An 18241-nucleotide genomic window follows, 5' to 3' on the forward strand; every position below is an offset into this window, starting at 1 on the left:
ATAATTAAGGCTACCAATCTGCATAGCTATGGGACAGTCTTTAGCAATGCTCAGTCATCCAGAGGGATAGCAGATTGCCGCATTAGTCCCGGTTAGGGATTCACTAGGCTGCTGTGTTAGGAAGACAGGGACACAGATAAGTTGAGCATGTGAAAGATAGGTGGGAAAGTAAGTGAGATCAAAAGGGAGTGTATTGTCGTGGAGAAGAGATCAGGCCTGGAGTGGACTGAAATTTAACCTCTCAAGCTTCACTTTGCTCATTTTTGTTTTGGGATAATAATAACTGCCTGTCTTTCTTGTGTGTTAGGAAGATTAAATGAGATAACCTATATAAAGCATTTAACACAGTGCCTGGCATATAGTAATTGCTCCATAAATGTTGTTGTCCTTGAGGTACATACCACCCCACACTATGGGAACATAGATTCACAGAGAAGGGATGTTTGAACTGATAGTAAAGGACAAAAGTAGATGGATAGGTAAAAGGAGGCAGATACTCTCTTCTCTTACACTCCCATGCCCACTGGTTCATCCCCTAATTTGCAATACAGGTGATACTAGACTCCTACACACATTCCATAGAGGCTGAAGTCACAGTCCAAAGAATGTAAATAGATGGATTCAGTGATAGACTCTAAATAATATGCAAAGTCACTAAAGACCAAAAATTAAAACCAAACCCTAACGGGCATTTAAATTTTAGGTTTTTCTTTGCAACCAAAATGCTTAGTTATTAAAACATTAATATACACATAATTGCATCATCACTGATGAAATCTCTCCTGCCTGTAACAAATGTGATTTCAGCTTGTACTTTTGCAATGAGTGATGAGGAAACTTCCAGATGGAGAGGTGTAATTTGTGAGATTTTCCCTAGTCTATTCACATTGGCTTTAACTTCCATTTTAAATTACACAGAGAATTCCCAAAATTTCAAATAGCCCCAAGAGATCTGATGAAATAGCTAATCTCTTTCTATGAGCATGCTAACAAAAGCAATTTCTTACCAAGCTATATGCTACCCAGTGGGACTGATAATGAATCTGCATTATGGTAACCTTTATAAGAAGGGAAGATAAGAAGACCTTTTGGGGAGGTGTATTTATTAGGTGGTGAATGTGTCTCTCTGCATGTGGATTCTTCTGTTTAGATCCACTTTTCACTGAACTCTGCCAAGACTTTCTGTCTTTCTGCTTTCAACAACACGGCTAAATGTATAAGACCCATCCTATTACATACACAATGTCAGTAAATATCAAACACCGATGTGCTGTAACAGCTTTCTCAGTGTTGAATTTCTCTCATTTGAAAAGACACTCGATTTACATAGCTGATTATGAGCTTTATACTAATTTCCCTCTAGGATTTATAAAGAGTTCAAACTTGCGTTAGCATGGAGTACTGTGTTTGTTTGTTTGTTTGTTTGTTTATAAATTGGAAAGGGGGGGAACTTGTATGTTGTCACCCAAATATAAAGAAGCAGCATTTACTGGGAGTCTCCTACAGAGGGCACCTTCACCTTATTGGAAACCCAACTGAAAGAGAAACTCAGTGGTTAGCAGAGAAATAACTAAACCTTAGTCAGAAGCCCTGGCTTTTGGTAACCAGTTTTCTTCTCTGTGGTATCTTTGTTACCTCATCTTTAGAAGCAAAGAACTGGCGCGCTCTGCAGAATCATTCATAGATACAGGCCAGTAACACTACCTTATTATTATGTTCAGCTCGCTTGTGGGGGAGCTGGAGACAGCTGTTCATATTACCTAAGAGGCAACAGATCAATGAAAGGAAGGGAAGGACAAGTTTTGAGCTGCCTTTTTGCAACAATGTCCTTTATACAACAGAGGATATTTTTAAAGCATTGTATCAGAAAACAAAGGCTGATAGTAAAGTAAAATATTTACAAAACAAACTTTTGCTGTGTTGTTATGATTAGCAAGTGCTTTCAGACTAAAATTACTTAGGTAGAAACAAAAAGTAAGTATTTTTTGGATACCAAAAATACCGTGTGTTATAGACTATAAATATAAAGAAAATAATTGCTACTTAGAAAATTCTGAAAATCAGTGTGTGTGTGTGTGTGTGTGTGTCTGTGTAAAGCAGTTCCTTGAAACTGTTCCTGTGTAGCTAAACTATAAAAAGATATTTTAGTAATCTTATTATTAAAATAATAGCTAATCAAACTGTAAAAATATAAGCATATTTTCATAGAAAATATTCTTTTAAAAAAGGCTCGGCGTAAGTGCTGTATACATTTGGAAGACTTCAAAGGCAGCGCTACTTTGACATTGATTTTAAATGTCTTATGATAGGTAATAATATTAACGTCATAAATCGAATATACATAACTTTGCACATTTACTTTTGACAATTCCTGATTGGGAGGCTCTCTTTGGATATTCAACGGGCAATCAGATTTATTAGAACGCTTCGGCTAAGAAACTGATAAAGATTATTCCTGAATATTAAGATAAAAAATAACATTGAAGACAAGAGTTTCTCTCTTTACATTTGCATATAAAATGCCATTTGTTTAGTTACTGGATACACCACCTAAAACTTATTATAGTTACAAGGAAGTTTACAATTATACATTATTAATTCTTTACTTTTATATTCGATGTTTAGAAGTAATTAAGCTTCCAATGGCTACCATTGGCATATGGCATTTGGAAACATTGCTTTCCTTTAAATAGACTACAAATAAGTGTAAATGCATTTTAGCTATTGAAACGGGTTTGATCTTAGGTCTTTTTTAATGCTTTTTTCAGTCAAGTTCTAAAGCTTCCCATTAGGACCAAAATGTTCAGACTACTGGAAATTTTAATTCTTCTTTACTAAGAACTATCATCAATGTGTCAATCAAATCTCTTACATAAAAATATAACAAAGTACTCCCTGGTAAGCATATGTTCGAATTTATTCACTGCTATTATCGGTGTGTTTCAACATCAGTCAGATTTGTTTCTGTGAGAAAAAGACCCATTTTCTTGTTTGGCTGAGTCAGTTGCCTTGTCCTAGAGAATGCCTAGGGTAAGGCCCCAATCCACCTGCCCAGGCATTCCCGCCTCATTGTTGACATTTCCTGGTGTTCAGTGGTTTCTCCCACTTTGTTGCATTCCAGAGCTCAAGGCGCTTCTTTGAAGATACAAGGCCATTCAAGTTTTCTCTACTTTGTAGCCTCACTCTAAAGGGAGAGTAAATGAAAAAGCCACGCAGTTCAGACAATTTAAATGGGGCAGCAGGAGGCCTGTGCTATTGCTCTGTTGGGAATAGCTGTGAGTGATCCCTGAATCATCTCTTGGAAAAGAAGTAGAGTGGCCTCACTTGAAGTCAGGATGAAAAAGGATAGGAGAAAGAGGTTGGATAGTCCCCTTTGGAAAAGCAAACTAAGGCTGGGAAGAGACCACAGATAAGTAATGTGTTTACACAATCAACTGCTGGTTTCATGCCTGCTTTTGCAAAGCACTTCAACAAATGACTTTTACTGGTAGATGCTGCCATTTTCTAATCAAAGGAAGCCAGAGGTAGTCACAAAAGTCGAGGAACCCCAGGGGTTTTTGCACTTTGACTAACTTTTCAACACATTAGTGGAGTATTTCTCTAGAGCTCAAAATCTTATTCCTGAAGTAACAGTATTTCCCCCAAGTCTTTTTCAGGATTCTCCATCCTCATCGTGCTGCCTTGTAGCACGTAAGTGCATACATCTAAGCAGCAACTGAGAACACATCGAGAGCTCTGTGAGGGTGTAGAGAAATTCATTAAATAGTGCCAGGAACTGGCAGAGAACCATGAGGCCAGATTCAGCTGTGCCAGTCTATTATTTTTTCAGTCTCCTTATATACGAAGTGATAAAAATTATTTCCTCTCCTTACCTCAAAAAGGTTTCCTTCGAGAATAGTTGGGGGCAAAAATAAACTTCATTGAGGACTTGAATCTAATTCCTGGCTTCAGCATCAATTTAGCTGTGAGTATAAAGGAAAGTTCCCCTATTTTAACAAAAAAAAAAAAATATGTCCGTTTCCTCTTTTGCAAGATCAGGTATATATAAGGATGGATCTAATGGATTTGGTAGTGAGAGCCTGGCTGCAGTTCTGCACGGGAGAGGTTTCTGTGTTTCACATACGAACTTGCATTCCCTCATCATCTGCAGCAGGACATCAGAATATACTACCACTTATATTCCATTCTTGGTGAACACTCCCAATGGCTCCTCCGATGACTAAGAAAAGATTTTTTTCTGTATGAGTCCCAGAGTTACAGGGCTAAGCTTCTCTTTTCTAGGTATTTGATCTAGTATCTTTGGATTTTGCCTCAAGAATTTCCCTAAATTAGTTGTACAGTAGAACAAAATATGAGCATATTTAAAATTGTGTGAGTCTTCAATATCCTGCTCCGAATCAAGTAATATATGATTTAAGGAAGGAGCAGTCTAGACGATCTGGGGACAAAGGAAATGGGTGGATAATATAGAAACAGTTTTAATTACCCAGCTGAACTTTACTGACCATCCTACATGTGCTAAGCATTATCCTAGCTATCCAAAAGCAGTAGGAATGACTTGAGGCCACCTGAAGAGAAACATATCAACAAGTGTGAAAGCATACGATAATTGCCTTACCCATCGAAATGCATGAAATTTACAATACATAGGGATAAATCTGTGAAGATTCCTGGATGTGCTCTATCTTGAGCCAATTGGTAAATTATAAATTCTGACTTACATAGGAAATGGTCTTTTTCTTTAGTTCCTTCTCTAAATACACAAGGGAAGGTATGCTGGACATGTGAATGAAGTGAACTCTAGTTCAAAACTAAAATGACTTTACAATACATGGGGAAAGCACGTGCCTGAGGATGGCAGTGGTGCAACCTGTCCCCCAGTGCCCCCATAGACTGCTCAGAGCCTGCACTTTGATTATGTTAAACAAGAAGAAGGAGGCCTGCGAAGAATTCTTAGAAAGTGGTTTTTAGGGGTGCCTGGGTGGCACAGCGGTTAAGCATCTGCCTTCAGCTCAGGGCGTGATCCCAGCGTTCTGGGCTCCTCCACTAGGAGCCTGCATCTTCCTCTCCCACTCCCTCTGCTTGTGCTCTCTCTCTCTCACTGGCTGTCTTTCTCTGTCAAATAAATAAAAAAAAAAGATTTTATTTATTTATATTTATTTTATTTACTTATATTTATTTTATTTATTTATTTGACAGAGAAAGACAGCCAGTGAGAGAGGAAGATGCAGGCTCCTAGCGGAGGAGCCCGATGTGGGGCTCCATCCCAGAACGCTGGGATCACGCCCTGAGCCGAAGGCAGATGCTTAACCGCTGTGCCACCCAGGCACCCCTAAATAAAATCTTAAAAAAAAAAAAAAAGTGGTTTTTTACATAACATCCTGTCAGTATCCATAGTCGTCTCCTGAAAACTGGTGGAGAAAGGGTTGATCTAGTAAAATCTATTCAAGTAAAAAATTAACAACAACTTAGAGCCGGGCATAGGCATTGCTAGCAGAGAGGTATTACTATTTGTACTGGTAATGCTCAAAACAGTTCATTACTAAGTTTAAAATGGGCCAATTACATTCTCAGAGCCATTGTGTTCATCCTTTTCCATTCCATTGTTTAAAAATGCACCTTTGTTTCAGGATTTCACCTTTGCTAAAGCACAGGGCTGAGACAATCACAACAAAACACCTCCCCCTTAAAACTAGTACTTCAGAGCCCTGTTAAATCAAAAGAAAAATTCTTTCTCTCCTCCCCAGTCCCACAGCTCCTCAGGATTTTAAATGGTAATGACCAGTTCATTTGAGAAAATGGCATTTTAGTGCTCCCCTTCCCAAGCTCTTAAGGCATATGAGGTGTCTCTTTCCCGGTGATGTGCACCTCCTTTTGTTTTCTGGCATTACTGGAACTGACCTGGCATGGATCACTGGGTGAGCAGGCAATCTTAAACACTTCTCATATAAATTACTGGTTCCTTTCCAAGTGCAATTGCTCACAGGGTAATACACCATTTTACAACTCTGATAGCAATGTCTCTTCGTTCTACTGGGTTCCACACCCCCCCAGGAAATGAACAGACAAAAAAGACTGATGGAGATGTGAACCTTAGAAATGTACAGTCTGGTTCAACCTTGAGTATGTACATAGTGGGCGTTTGGGGATCCTTCAATTCTTGTATTTCCTTCTTTGACACCTCTCAAATCTTTTTCTGCTTTAAAAGCCATCTACAAGAACAAAAATATCAAAATGACACACTCCACACACGTGGACATTATAAAAAGCAAGGCAGTAATAAATACGGACAACTACGAAAATCTACTTTTAAAATTTTTCCAGAAAAGAAAATAATGCTCACACTTTATGATCCACATTTATTAGGTAGAAATGACACATCTTGCTTCCATGCATATGAGGCTCACCGTTAATTGAGCACTCCAAGAGTCACTGGATGCTAATGATGGCCACATTTTCCAAGCCAGCGTCTTTTTTCCCATGAACTCTAATGACAAGGTGTGTTTTTACTGACAGTTGACTCGGATCAGAGCTTGCAGTATTGTATTTCAGGTTGTGGCTCTGTAAAGCCCTGTAACTTTCTTTGAAGTTAAACAGTGTCAATCTGTTTCCATGTCTGAATAACTCTTAGAAGAGCCTGCCTGACCCAACTCAACTCATTGAAACATACTATTTCCCCATAATTGATGTTCCAAATGAATGTCCTTTCATAATAAAATGTGCTGGAAAACAAAACAGCTTTGCATCCGGCACAAGTTGCATCATAATTAAATTTTATTTTATCCCATCGAGGCATGCTAAATGTTGAGCAAAATATAATTTTAAGTAATTTGTTTGTATTCTTATCTGTAGGAGTTGGAAATTAACAGCGTTGCTAGTTTGCGTTTACTGTTAAGCCTGGAGAGCAGAGAGATTGCTTTGCAAACATTACAGTTATTATGTCTGCAGTTGGTACTCTTTGTATAAATTATTGATCAGCCAGCTTATTTTTCTTTCTGCTTAATGGATATTATAGCATAGCCGTTTACAACGCTATAGTTAAGGTTGTGTCAGCACTTCCATTATAATAAACCCTCTGTTACAGGGGGTTTATAACTTGTTGTAAAAATTTGCTCTGGGCTGAAACTTGACATACAAGATCTCGGGCTGGAAGGTGGCAATTGTTATTCTTTCAACTTTAAAAAAAACTCTTTGTTCTGAAGGGCAATAAATAAATAAACAGTTTATTCTTTTCTAACAATCCTTGAAATTTCTGACTTCAAATAGGACAATTTTTATAGGCTATTTGTCAGACAATGATGTCTTCTTTTACTTAATAAAGCAAAGAGGAAAAAAGACTAAGATAATAAATTACAACAAGAAAGCAGTCAATCAATATAAAGTTTTTAAATCGAGTTTAATACATTTCTCCTAACATTACAAAATTATACAATAATTCATGTTTTAATATTGAACATGCATTTATACTACATACAACTTCTTCCCCACCCCCATTCCTAGCTATGCATCCCTTAAGCAATTCATAGGTCTTAACACTGATCTTCTTTAGAGGAAAATAAGTTGGGGATATTTAAAGAGAAAGATGTATGACAAGTAGAAAATGCCTCATATTAAAAGGTACAATTGAAGGTAGAATATTTATTAGAAAACTGGGGATTCAAATGTCTGCCTGACTTTTTGACCTTATTTCAATCCAGTCTGCTTTTCCCCTCACAATGGCCTGACTGAAGAGATGAAGGGAAGTAATCTCAATTTATATTATTCTTGTTGCTGCTTCCTTTTACAGTCCAACTCTAAAATGATCTCACTGTGTTTGTTTTTTTATCGAATATTTGGCTGTGCAACTCAATACCAACCCACAGATGGAATTAGGACACTTACACTGGAAGTAAGGAGTGATGGACAAGTATAACTAAATTATCAGGGAGAGTTGACTGCCTGTCATGGAAATGATGTAGTTTGGAGTCAGGAAAACAATTCTAGGATGATTGTTTTCTTCTCTTTGTAACTATTCTTCTCTTTGCCATTACCCTCTCTCTTCCCTGGCATGGGTTTCGAGACTTCTTAAAATACGCTCCATAGCCAGCAGAGTATTTTTGGCTACACGTCACCTTCATTCTGAACCAGGAGAAAAGGAGGTGAGGATAGAAGTTTCAGGAAAGAGGAGCCGTGGTACAAATCCTACCATTTGGCTGTGAGATCTATGCAAACAGGAATATGAATAGATAATTACTATATGCATTCAGTAAGCATATATACAGTCCATGCATTTCTATGCTGTAAAACAGGTCAAAGTTATTTATAACCATTTAAACCACTTCTTTATTAAGGACGGAAGTTTGTAATGTAAAGTTTGAGTGCTTCAAGTTATAGTGTGTTCACCTTCAGTTCCCCACCTTCTGTCCTTTGGGTAATTTATCACCGAGCTCTCTGCGCCTGATTAGAGAGTGTATCCGTGAGATAAAAGCCTTATTCCTTGTTCTTGAGGAGAGGCAGGGAATTGGAAAAGAGCGGAAGACTGTGGAAGTGAGAGTCACTAAAAGTCAGAAGTTGGAACCCTAAGTGGGGAAGGCAGAGGCAGAAAGCATAGAAGTAGAGAAGTCTGTGCTTAAGGCAGTCAAAGTTTATCTGCTGAGCTGATTGGTGAGGCCGAATGTCTAAGTTAAAAAGGCTTGAGAGAGTTACTTGGCATAATTTCTCCATCTTCAATGATTTACTACTGAAGTGCAATCATCAATTTTGGACTCTCTCCTGAGAAACGTTTAACAAAGTCAGTGAACTCCTGGTACCCTGATATCTTTCTAGATTTGCCAAACTTGGATAGCTCTTTAATAAACCTCTGCCTGAAGTTTATCTCAGTCTTTTTTTTTTTTTCTGTTTCCTATTAAGGAAACAGGTCCATTAGTAAATATGCAGATGTAAAAATGATCTTCCTCTTTACTTCTCCGTTGTGATATATCTTAGAATTGTTCAGAAGTGCACTCTATTGTGAAAGCTATTTGTGCCGGGTGTGCTAATGCACTCTTTGATTGAGTGAATTAGCAGTCATAACAATCTGGCAGTCTGGCCATAGACGTGTGCTCAAATTGATTTGTGTTATGGCTGGACTGGAAAATCTAGTGTTAGTTGTTTTTTGCCCTGGGGCATTGTTTGTACCAAACTCCACTTTTCATTTAATTTTCCAATACATTTTGAAAGATTGAAATGCTTGTGATCAACATTTGATCCACTTGCATTATTTAAAAAAAAATTCTGAAAGTAATTTCAGATTCCAAAAAACCTTGCTTTCAATTAGAGTAAACATAATTAGAGTGACGTCGTGCTCGGAATGGCAAATCTCCCTTTGAATCTATTAAGCGTGTTATCTCCTTGTCCTGTCACTGAAAGGAATTCAGTATATATCTGGAGTATATATCTGTATTTTTTCTGTGCATGCTTCTAATAGAACTTGGGAAAAACTTAAAAGAATAAAATTGTAATGAACCTTTTCTTGTTGCCTTTGTGCATATGCCCAAATTGTTTCTGTTTCACTTAGTGATGCTATAAAAAGAGGATACTCAAAGCTTTCAGGAAATTTTGAGATATACAAGAAACATATGCAGATATGTGTTGTCTTTAAGTTACCCAATCATTTGTTTTTTATATTCCATGAAATATGCATTTTCAATCTTTTTCTTTCAAATAATGATATCAATTGCTATACTGAAACTCTGAAGATTTAAAGACACGACTTATCTTGGCTTTGTCAATATTGGTATCTTTCTTACAATCTTCTGCTTTGCAGTCATTTACCAGAATTATAATGCAGCATGAATAAACCTAAAAAATGACTATTGATTACAGAGAAAGCTTTGTGAAATCATTTAGTCAGTTTCCCCACTTGAGAAATCAGTGAATAAAATAGGTCAATAGAAAAGGATGGAAAGGATGTAATACAGTGCTATGCCACCCTGGGTTATAAAAAGGGTCAAAAAATAAATCCCCATAGAATTCATGATTTTATACTCATAAAATAAAATGATACTTACCAAATCCCAACTATAAATCCTCCTTCCTACAGATTTATTCTTCTTTTTTAAACCACAGGTTTGGAAAATACATTTGTATGTTTCCCTGTTTCAGTAGAAGCATTTCCTTGTCACTGCCCCCTTTTAACCAAATAGGATGCCCTCATCATCGAGCTAAAGTGCCTGTTGTCATCCAGGTATTCACCGGGACTTTAGCTGCAACAGCTACTCTGTATTTCCTCACTGTCTCCTGCAACCTTACAGCTCTTCTGAAAACTGCATTTCATACTGCACTGAACTCTGTATCCTGTGTCGATTTTTGTTAAGTAATAGATGGTGAGACCTGAGACCACTCTCTCTATTAGTTCCCATTCATTGGGATGTCGTTGGGGGCACAGGAGGAGCGGGGAGGAGAGGGGAGGGGCCAGGAGGGGGCAGAGGGAGGGAAGAAAATACCTTCCCTGAACTGGTACAAGCTCAGCTTCAAACGACATCCTAGGAAAGAAATTAAAGACTTCTTAATTAGTGCAGCAATTAAGCTTTCTTGGTAGCATTTTAATCAGCACAGGCCCTATCAAAGGACAAACAGAACGATTTGCAGGTCTTTGAATTTTAAACAGTCTTATTGATTTCAGCACAATACGTCTTCACAAAACACAGGGAGAATTTTCTAATATCAGTTACAGTACTTTGAGTTTTGCTTATGCAAATTGAGTACAGGTTGGAAAAGATGAGATGGAGGGAGAGGACCTGAAACAGCCAGAGATGTAAAACAATAAACAAACAAGACAAAAGCTTTGAAAGCTAAAGATGCAGTGGAAAGAGTGAGAATTTGAAATCTCTGTGGAGTTGATTTATCTGCTGTTGTTAAATACTGTTTGCCCTAATCATTGGTAACATTTCTCAAAAAAGAAAAAAGGAAAGAATCTTAAATCTTAAAATATGTGAGGTTTTTTCCCTTACATATCTTAATTTGCATTATATGCTTTTTCTAATCCTATTGTTTGATCAAAGGGGCAAGTGGTAGTTCCCAGAAACGGTTTAGAGACCTGAGATGGGGAGTGAGGGGGAAGTGAGATCCCATTCAGGTGCAGGTAAATGCCCCAAGCCCTACCCCAACACGGAACATGTGCTGGGAGGTGCAGGATTCCCTGCAGAAAATTTGGAGTTTGCTTCGAAGCTGGGTGGGATTATGGCTTGGTCAGCTATTATTACTTCCTGCCTGTGGCTTCCGAATATGGCAGGTATTGGGTGAGCGGCAGTTTAAGGAAATGTGAGAAATGAGAATGGTAAGGGCAGATTTTCAGCACTTAATTCTGATTTTTTTCCTATTTCTGGATCTAGAATTTAAAATGAGGAAACTGTAGTTTAGCATTTCAAACTATATCAGAGTTTATTAGAGTTGTGCATGCAATTCCAAAATAAAATTAGTGTTTCAGGGCTCATTGTCTTCTCCTCCACTCACTAACATAGTAATTTGGCATTTTTAAAAAAAGGTAATATTTTCCAAAACATGTGTAAACACTTAATGTGGTGTTTTGATATATATGATACATATTGAATCCCTATTTTGGAGGACTGATAGGAGGAGTGAAAAAGTAATATAAATTATTTCCGAGTGTATTAAAATACATTGGCTAACTAGGCCAAACAACTGTGTAAACTTCAGCTATCTTTGTAGAAGTTTATCTACTTTTTGGCAACAATCAATTTCTGAATTCTTATGACCCAGAAAAGCCTCCTGATATAATTGCTGTGCCCCAAAAAGTTTAGCATCAACTTAGACAAATTAGTGGTGCCACATTTCTCTGTAGATATTTCCACTACCTTTTGTCACTACACTTCAAAAAGTTTAGAGAATTAAAATGACAAAGAGAAATGTGATAATCATTTCAGCACCAAAATGGCAGAATTTCATTATGAAATTTCCCAACACTGTGAACCTGATGCTAATAGTTTATTTTTAAATCTGCCCAATGCCAAAGCATTGTTTTTATCTTGTGAAGTTAATAAACACGTGTAGGCAGGATTAAAGCCTAATTATTTCAGATTCTTAGAGATACAAACAGAGAACAAACTTGACCTATGCTCAAATTGTATGTTGGTCAAAAATCCTTGAAAAAAAAAAAAACCTCCATGCAACAAGTTAGAAAGAGAAGAGAAGGAGAGAGGAAGGCAAAGAGGAAGAGAGTCAGTCTAAACTCAGCTTAATATTTTAAAGCACAGCTACCCTTTCTGCTTTTACAAGTCAACTAGTGAGCTTGTTTTGTTCTTTTCATTATTTACAAAACACATTTGTACTGACAAACTGAAAAGGACTTTCCCAAAATACACTGAAACTTCTCAAATACGAAAGAAAATGTGTTATTCATATAACACACTGGCAATTAGCATTGGGTCTGAGGATAGTTGTCTTCTATGCAAGACAGGTGAATTAATTACAGAGTTTTAAGTAAGAAAAAAAACAGTGTTTTCTTTTTTTCCACTTTCTAAATCTTCAAGGATGCCTGATCTCTTTAAAGTCTCTAGGTAAAGTAAGCATTTCTGACCTGCTTTGGGGGTGAAAATGAAGTTATTCGGAACGATCCACATCATGGCAAGCATTTCTTTCTTTCCACAATCTATCAGGAAATAAGAAACTGAATACAGAGGATTCCATTATTCTTAAGTGACTTCAGACCGACTTTCCCCCCCACAATTTGAAAGCTGTCCTGGAATTTTCACCATCTTTACGCTAACAAATAATCTAATAAATAGAGTAAAGCAATCAGATGCAGAAAACATAAGCTTTGCTTACATGTGAATCTTCCTGAAAATAATCTCTTAATAATCATCAAGTGAGGGGATGTGTTTTCATTTATATCTTAATGCAAAAAACGAGCGGAGATATATCCTAAATCCTTGACGGAGAGCTCAGAGCGCTCTGGCTCCTCTTTAAGTTGGCAGGCGATTGCTTAGAAGGTTTTGGAAAAAATTACGAGTCGTCGCGGACGAAATGGAATATTAGGCATGCAATCTAACGGTAGTAGAAGAAGAGAAGTAGATCATCTCCCTCTCCTTTTCCGATCGCCACTTCTGTGTCCCCGGCTTTTCCTCTCCGTCCCTCGCATAGTTTCTTCCTTGTCCTCCCCCTCCCCTCCTTCTTTTCTCCCTCACTCGCTTTCCCTCTGTGTCTCGCGCTCTCGGAGTGTCTGCTCCGAGTTCCTGGTTGGATAATTTGGGTTAATACTAGTGAGTGAGGTTTTTGCGGCTTCAAAGGGTATTTCAAGTTTCCGGAGCTCCTCCCCTCTGCACCGTGTGACAACAACAACTCGTCCAGCCGGCAGCCTGCACTTTTCAGCTCATTTTCTCTCTGTCATTCCCCTCTCAATCTTTGATCAATGTACTTGCCAGGGAGAACCCAAGTCCTTCAAACCTCCTCCTTTTCACCTTCATCCTTAACTTTGTGCTAGAGCGGGACCCACACAACAACAGCCGACCCTCCCCGCCCCCGCCCCCCCCCCCCCAGCCCCCGATCCCAGCCCCCGGAGAGGACTCGCATTTCGACTTGCGGGACACTTTTGTGCGTTTCTCTCCAGAGCGCCTCTCGCGCTCGCCCCTCCTGCACTCGCTCTTTCTTACCCTCACCTCCTTTTTTTCCCCTTTTCTCTCCCTTTCTCCTTCTCGTTCTCCCCTAGAGTTGTTGTTGTTGTTGCCCCCTAGCTCCTTCTCCCCCTTTTCCCCCCTTCCCCTCCCCGGGGTGTGTGGCAACTTTTCCCCTCGCTTCTCCTTCTTCTGTTTCCCCTTATATGTGACCATGGCAGTGCCGGCGGCTTTGATCCCTCCGACCCAGCTGGTCCCCCCTCAACCCCCGATCTCCACGTCTGCTTCCTCCTCCGGCACCACCACCTCCACCTCCTCGGCGACCTCGTCTCCGGCTCCGTCCATCGGGCCCCCGGCGTCCTCAGGGCCAACTCTGTTCCGGCCGGAGCCCATCGCTTCAGCGGCGGCGGCGGCGGCCACAGTCACCTCCACCGGCGGTGGCGGCGGCGCGGGCAACGGAGGCGGCGGCGGCGGCAGCAGCAACTGCAACCCCAGCCTGGCGACCGCGAGCAGCGGCGGCGGCGGCGGCGGCGGCGGCGGCGGCAGCAGCGGCGGCGGCGGCGGCGGCGGCGGCATTAGCGCTGGCGGCGGCGGCGCCTCCAGCACCCCCATCAACGCGAGCACCGGCAGCAGCAGCAGCAGCAGCAGTAGCAGCAGCAGTAGCAGCAGCAGCAGCAGCAGCAGTAGCAGTAGCAGCAGCAGCTGCGGCCCCCTCCCCGGGAAACCCGTGTACTCGACCCCGTCCCCAGTGGAAAACACCCCTCAGAATAATGAGTGCAAAATGGTGGATCTGAGGGGGGCCAAAGTGGCTTCCTTCACGGTGGAGGGCTGCGAGCTGATCTGCCTGCCCCAGGCTTTCGACCTGTTCCTGAAGCACTTGGTGGGGGGCTTGCACACGGTCTACACCAAGCTGAAGCGGCTGGAGATCACGCCGGTGGTGTGCAATGTGGAACAGGTTCGCATCCTGAGGGGACTGGGCGCCATCCAGCCCGGAGTGAACCGCTGCAAACTCATCTCCAGGAAGGACTTCGAGACCCTCTACAATGACTGCACCAACGCAAGGTAAAGAGCGGGGGCAGCCCCGCCGCCCGCGGTCCCTTCCCTCCCGCCTCCTCACCCTTCCCTCACTCCCTTCCTGGCGCCGCTTGCTCCGCGCGCCCGCGAGCCGCGCGCCCTGGAGAGCGCGGCCCTCTCCTCCCTTTCCTCGAGGCTCGCCAGCCGCTCCCGACCCTCTGAGAAGTTGGCACCTCACCCTGCCCAGATCTCGCTCTTCCGCCCGGTCCGCACCTCGCTCGCCTGGGCGCAGGGGTTTGGCTGCTGTGGGACGCGGGAACCCCAAGCCTCGGGGTGGAGGGGGCGGGAAGGAGGAGGACGGTGCGTTTCCAGGAGCCACAGCCCCCTTCCTGGGCCGCGCCAGCGTCTGGAGACCCCTCTCAGCGCGGCTGCCCGAGTGTGTGCTCCCTCGGGCCCGGGTTCCTCGGCGGGCCGAGGGACACCGGCGGGGCTGGTCGGCGGTGCCGAGCGGCGTCCCGGGGGCGGGGAGAGGTCGTGACCCTGACCGTAGGGTTCGGGAGCGGGAAGACGCGCCCGGATGAGGGGCCCACGAAGTCGCAGGAGTGGGCCCCGTCGAGGTCGGGAGGGGAAAGACCTCCGAGGCGGAGAGGCCCGGGGCAATCCCGAGAGACCCGCAGCAAGCTCAGCCCCAGAGCCCTGAGGGGAAGCCCGCTGAGGGGAGGGGTCTGTGTGTGCGCGCACGTGTGCGTGTGTCCGCATGTGAGCTTGTGCAAAGGAGAGAAAGGGGTACGTTAGCCCCGGGGCAGATGCGAGGGAACCAGCAGGTTTCCTTCTGTAGGGGGAGGTGACTGGGTGCCTGAGACTCTTGGAAGCTGAGCTGGAGAGATGGGGAAGGAAGACTAAAGCGCACACTCTTTCCCTCTCTCCCTCTCCAAACTGTTTTTCTTTTCCTCTTTCTTTCCTTTTTCTTTTTTTTTTTTTTCTCCTTCTCCTTTTTTTAAAAAGGTTAGTAGCTCACGCATTGAACAGGTGCAAGCTTTGCATTGGGATGTTCTGCAGACCTGAATGCCCAGTGCCGTGGCTACTACGACAGCCCGGCAAAGCGCGCGAACCCTGGAGGCCCGGAGACTCGGTGCCTGGCTGGACCGGTTTTATGCTAATGAACGATCACTGGGGGAGGATCTACCGAGAGGGGGCGGGAGTGGGGTAACTTGTCAGTTTCGGGGTAGAAAAGATCATTCCACCCGCTGTCGCAGTTCCGCTTTGTACCCCGTTCTAAGCAGAGGGAAAAGTTGAGATGCCAGGAGAAAGAGAGTAGGGAAAGTTGAATACCAGAAGCGGGCGCGTGGCAACTGCGCGCAAAATTTGCGCAGAGACTTCGGTACTCTCCAAATAAGTTTCAAGACTGGGAGAAGGAACGGAGTTGTATTCTCTTAGGGTGTTTGTCCCCTGATGGTGCTAGGGAAACTAGTGGGAAGGAAAGAAGGTGGGAAGGAAAGAAGGGTAGTACGAGACCAGAAGGAAGCAGGGGTGAAAAAGCCCCTAGCTATTTCTTCCTTGGAAGACTTCTGGCTGGTGCCCTGGGAAGGCTGTAGGGCGAAAAAGACTCCCAACTCCCAAGCCTGCAAATGTCCTATTCTGACTTAACCAGAAACTCTTTTCCTAGTTTGTTTGCCATTCTTTGCATGGGGGCATGGATGTGGATCTGGGTTTTGAACCTCCATTTCTATTATTTTTGGGTGAATGCTGAGAGCGCGTGCATGTGTGTAGGCGCGCTCACGTGCCCAAGAGTATGGACAGGTGGCAGTAAAGATTGAGGGATAATCTTGATCAGTAACGTCATTTACCGAGATAATCGGAGTCCTTGGACGTCCAGACGATAAAATATTTGCCAACAATCTATTGTTAAAAGTACTCGAATCAGTGCAGAAAATTGTTACAGAGTTGTTATAAAGAATGCTAGTCGAAATTTGAAGCCAGTTCAGATATGATTGTTATAAAATTGTCTACCTATCCAGTAAATTGGTGAAGAGCTACTGTTTTTCTCTTTAGTAATCAAACCACTCTGCTCTCGAAATCTCTTTGTGTGTTTCTTACAGTACATACTGTACTAATTAATGACCATTTCACATAACACAAAAAAATTGCTAGAGAAACTTCCTTCAATGACAGCAACGTTATAATCACCGTAAGGCAGGTAGTGTTACATCTCTTACAATTATTCCCTTGATTTTTTTTTCTTGAAATTTTGCTTAGAGTTTGGAACTGAGGTCCTCACTATATGGTTGGAGAATATTCTTAAAGTTATTAACAAAAATGTTTTAATTAGTTTTTTTCCCTTGAGGTTAACAATAGCTCTGGAGTTTAAACTTTCACAGAAGGATAAGTTAAATCTAACAGAACTGTTTTATCCCTTCAAAAATATTTCATCAATACTCTAATTATATTTCAATCACCTGGTCTTAATACTTTACAATTAAGTGTGTTATTCTAAAACTCAATTTCAGGTTATTTTTAAGTTAAATGTGGTAAGTTTGTTGATTTATTCTTGCATTTTGATCTTTTATCAACTATAAGGCTTACTCAAACCTATATATATGCAAATACTGCAGACATTAACCTTAGAAGATGTGTAATTGGAGATCTTCACCTAGGTTTTCCTAACTCTGCCACTGACTTAAAAAATAGAAAACTTATCATTGAACTTTCTCTCACCAAAACATACTGTTTACATTATCTTATTATTTTTAATGATAATTACAAGTGTTACTGTCTTATTTCTTAGCTTTGAAAGCAATACCTACAATATTTTGCATCTTGAATTTACAAAACTAAGATTACTTTTTCCATTCAAGTCCAGTTTATGCCTTTGCTGTTAAGATCCTTTTTCATTCACCTAGGTATATTGATTTCTTTCATTCTGGCTTCTTTCTCCTCTGGCTACTAAAGAGACTATCTAAAGGAATAATTTATGCAAAAGATAAGACAACTGAGCAGAAAGGCAAACCATATAAAATACTGTATACATGGTGTGCAAGAAACATCAAATCTTAGCACTCTCATCTTTTTACAGAACATATATCTAATTCTGTCTCTTAATAGCATTTAGATACCAGAGAATCTGAGAAACCAAAATGATGTTAAAAGGAAAAAAAAGGTCCATAAACTTGCTCAAAGTGGTTCAGTAAGTTGGTGACAAACCTTAGAGTGGATTTAATTTGCTTGGGGCTATTGCATTAGTATGCTATCTATAAAAACTAGAATAAATGCTGAAGCCATCTGTCACTACCACAAGGAGAAGAAACAGAGACTATCACCTGCTTGATAGTAAAGCCAAAAGTAAGAGTCTGAAAAATGAGAGAAAATGTCAGGAAATATATTTAAAAGTTGTCAAAAGACACAGTGTGACCTTGATCAGCTTCCTCCAATTATTATTTTTAAACTAAACATTAGTTGCATGAACTTGGCTGGTGCAACAGAGGTCACTTAATTAACTGGTAACCAGTAAACAACAACAACAAAAGAAAATTATGCACATGGTCAAGTCTGTGTTTGTATGAGTCAGTAGCTTGTTTGTAGATTTGGGTTAGGATTCAATTTTCTGTGAATTCAGGTAATAAAAAGTGATTCTGCTGTAT

General features: G+C 41.2%; 1 protein-coding gene across 2 annotated transcripts in view; it reads left to right on the forward strand.

Annotated features, from left to right (window-relative positions):
- Nucleotides 1–13523: 13523 nt before the first annotated feature.
- DACH1 (dachshund family transcription factor 1) overlaps nucleotides 13524–18241 on the forward strand; it is a 411845-nt gene continuing 407127 nt past the window's right edge. For both annotated transcript variants that reach the window (XM_026493390.4, XM_044381855.3), the window contains exon 1: nucleotides 13524–14651. In XM_026493390.4, the coding sequence (XP_026349175.2) occupies nucleotides 13804–14651 (848 nt within the window). In that variant the 5' untranslated portion in view covers nucleotides 13524–13803. The remainder of the gene's footprint in view (nucleotides 14652–18241) is intronic.

Source organism: Ursus arctos, unplaced genomic scaffold (genome assembly GCF_023065955.2).
Source record: "Ursus arctos isolate Adak ecotype North America unplaced genomic scaffold, UrsArc2.0 scaffold_10, whole genome shotgun sequence".
Classification (NCBI taxonomy): domain Eukaryota; kingdom Metazoa; phylum Chordata; class Mammalia; order Carnivora; family Ursidae; genus Ursus; species Ursus arctos.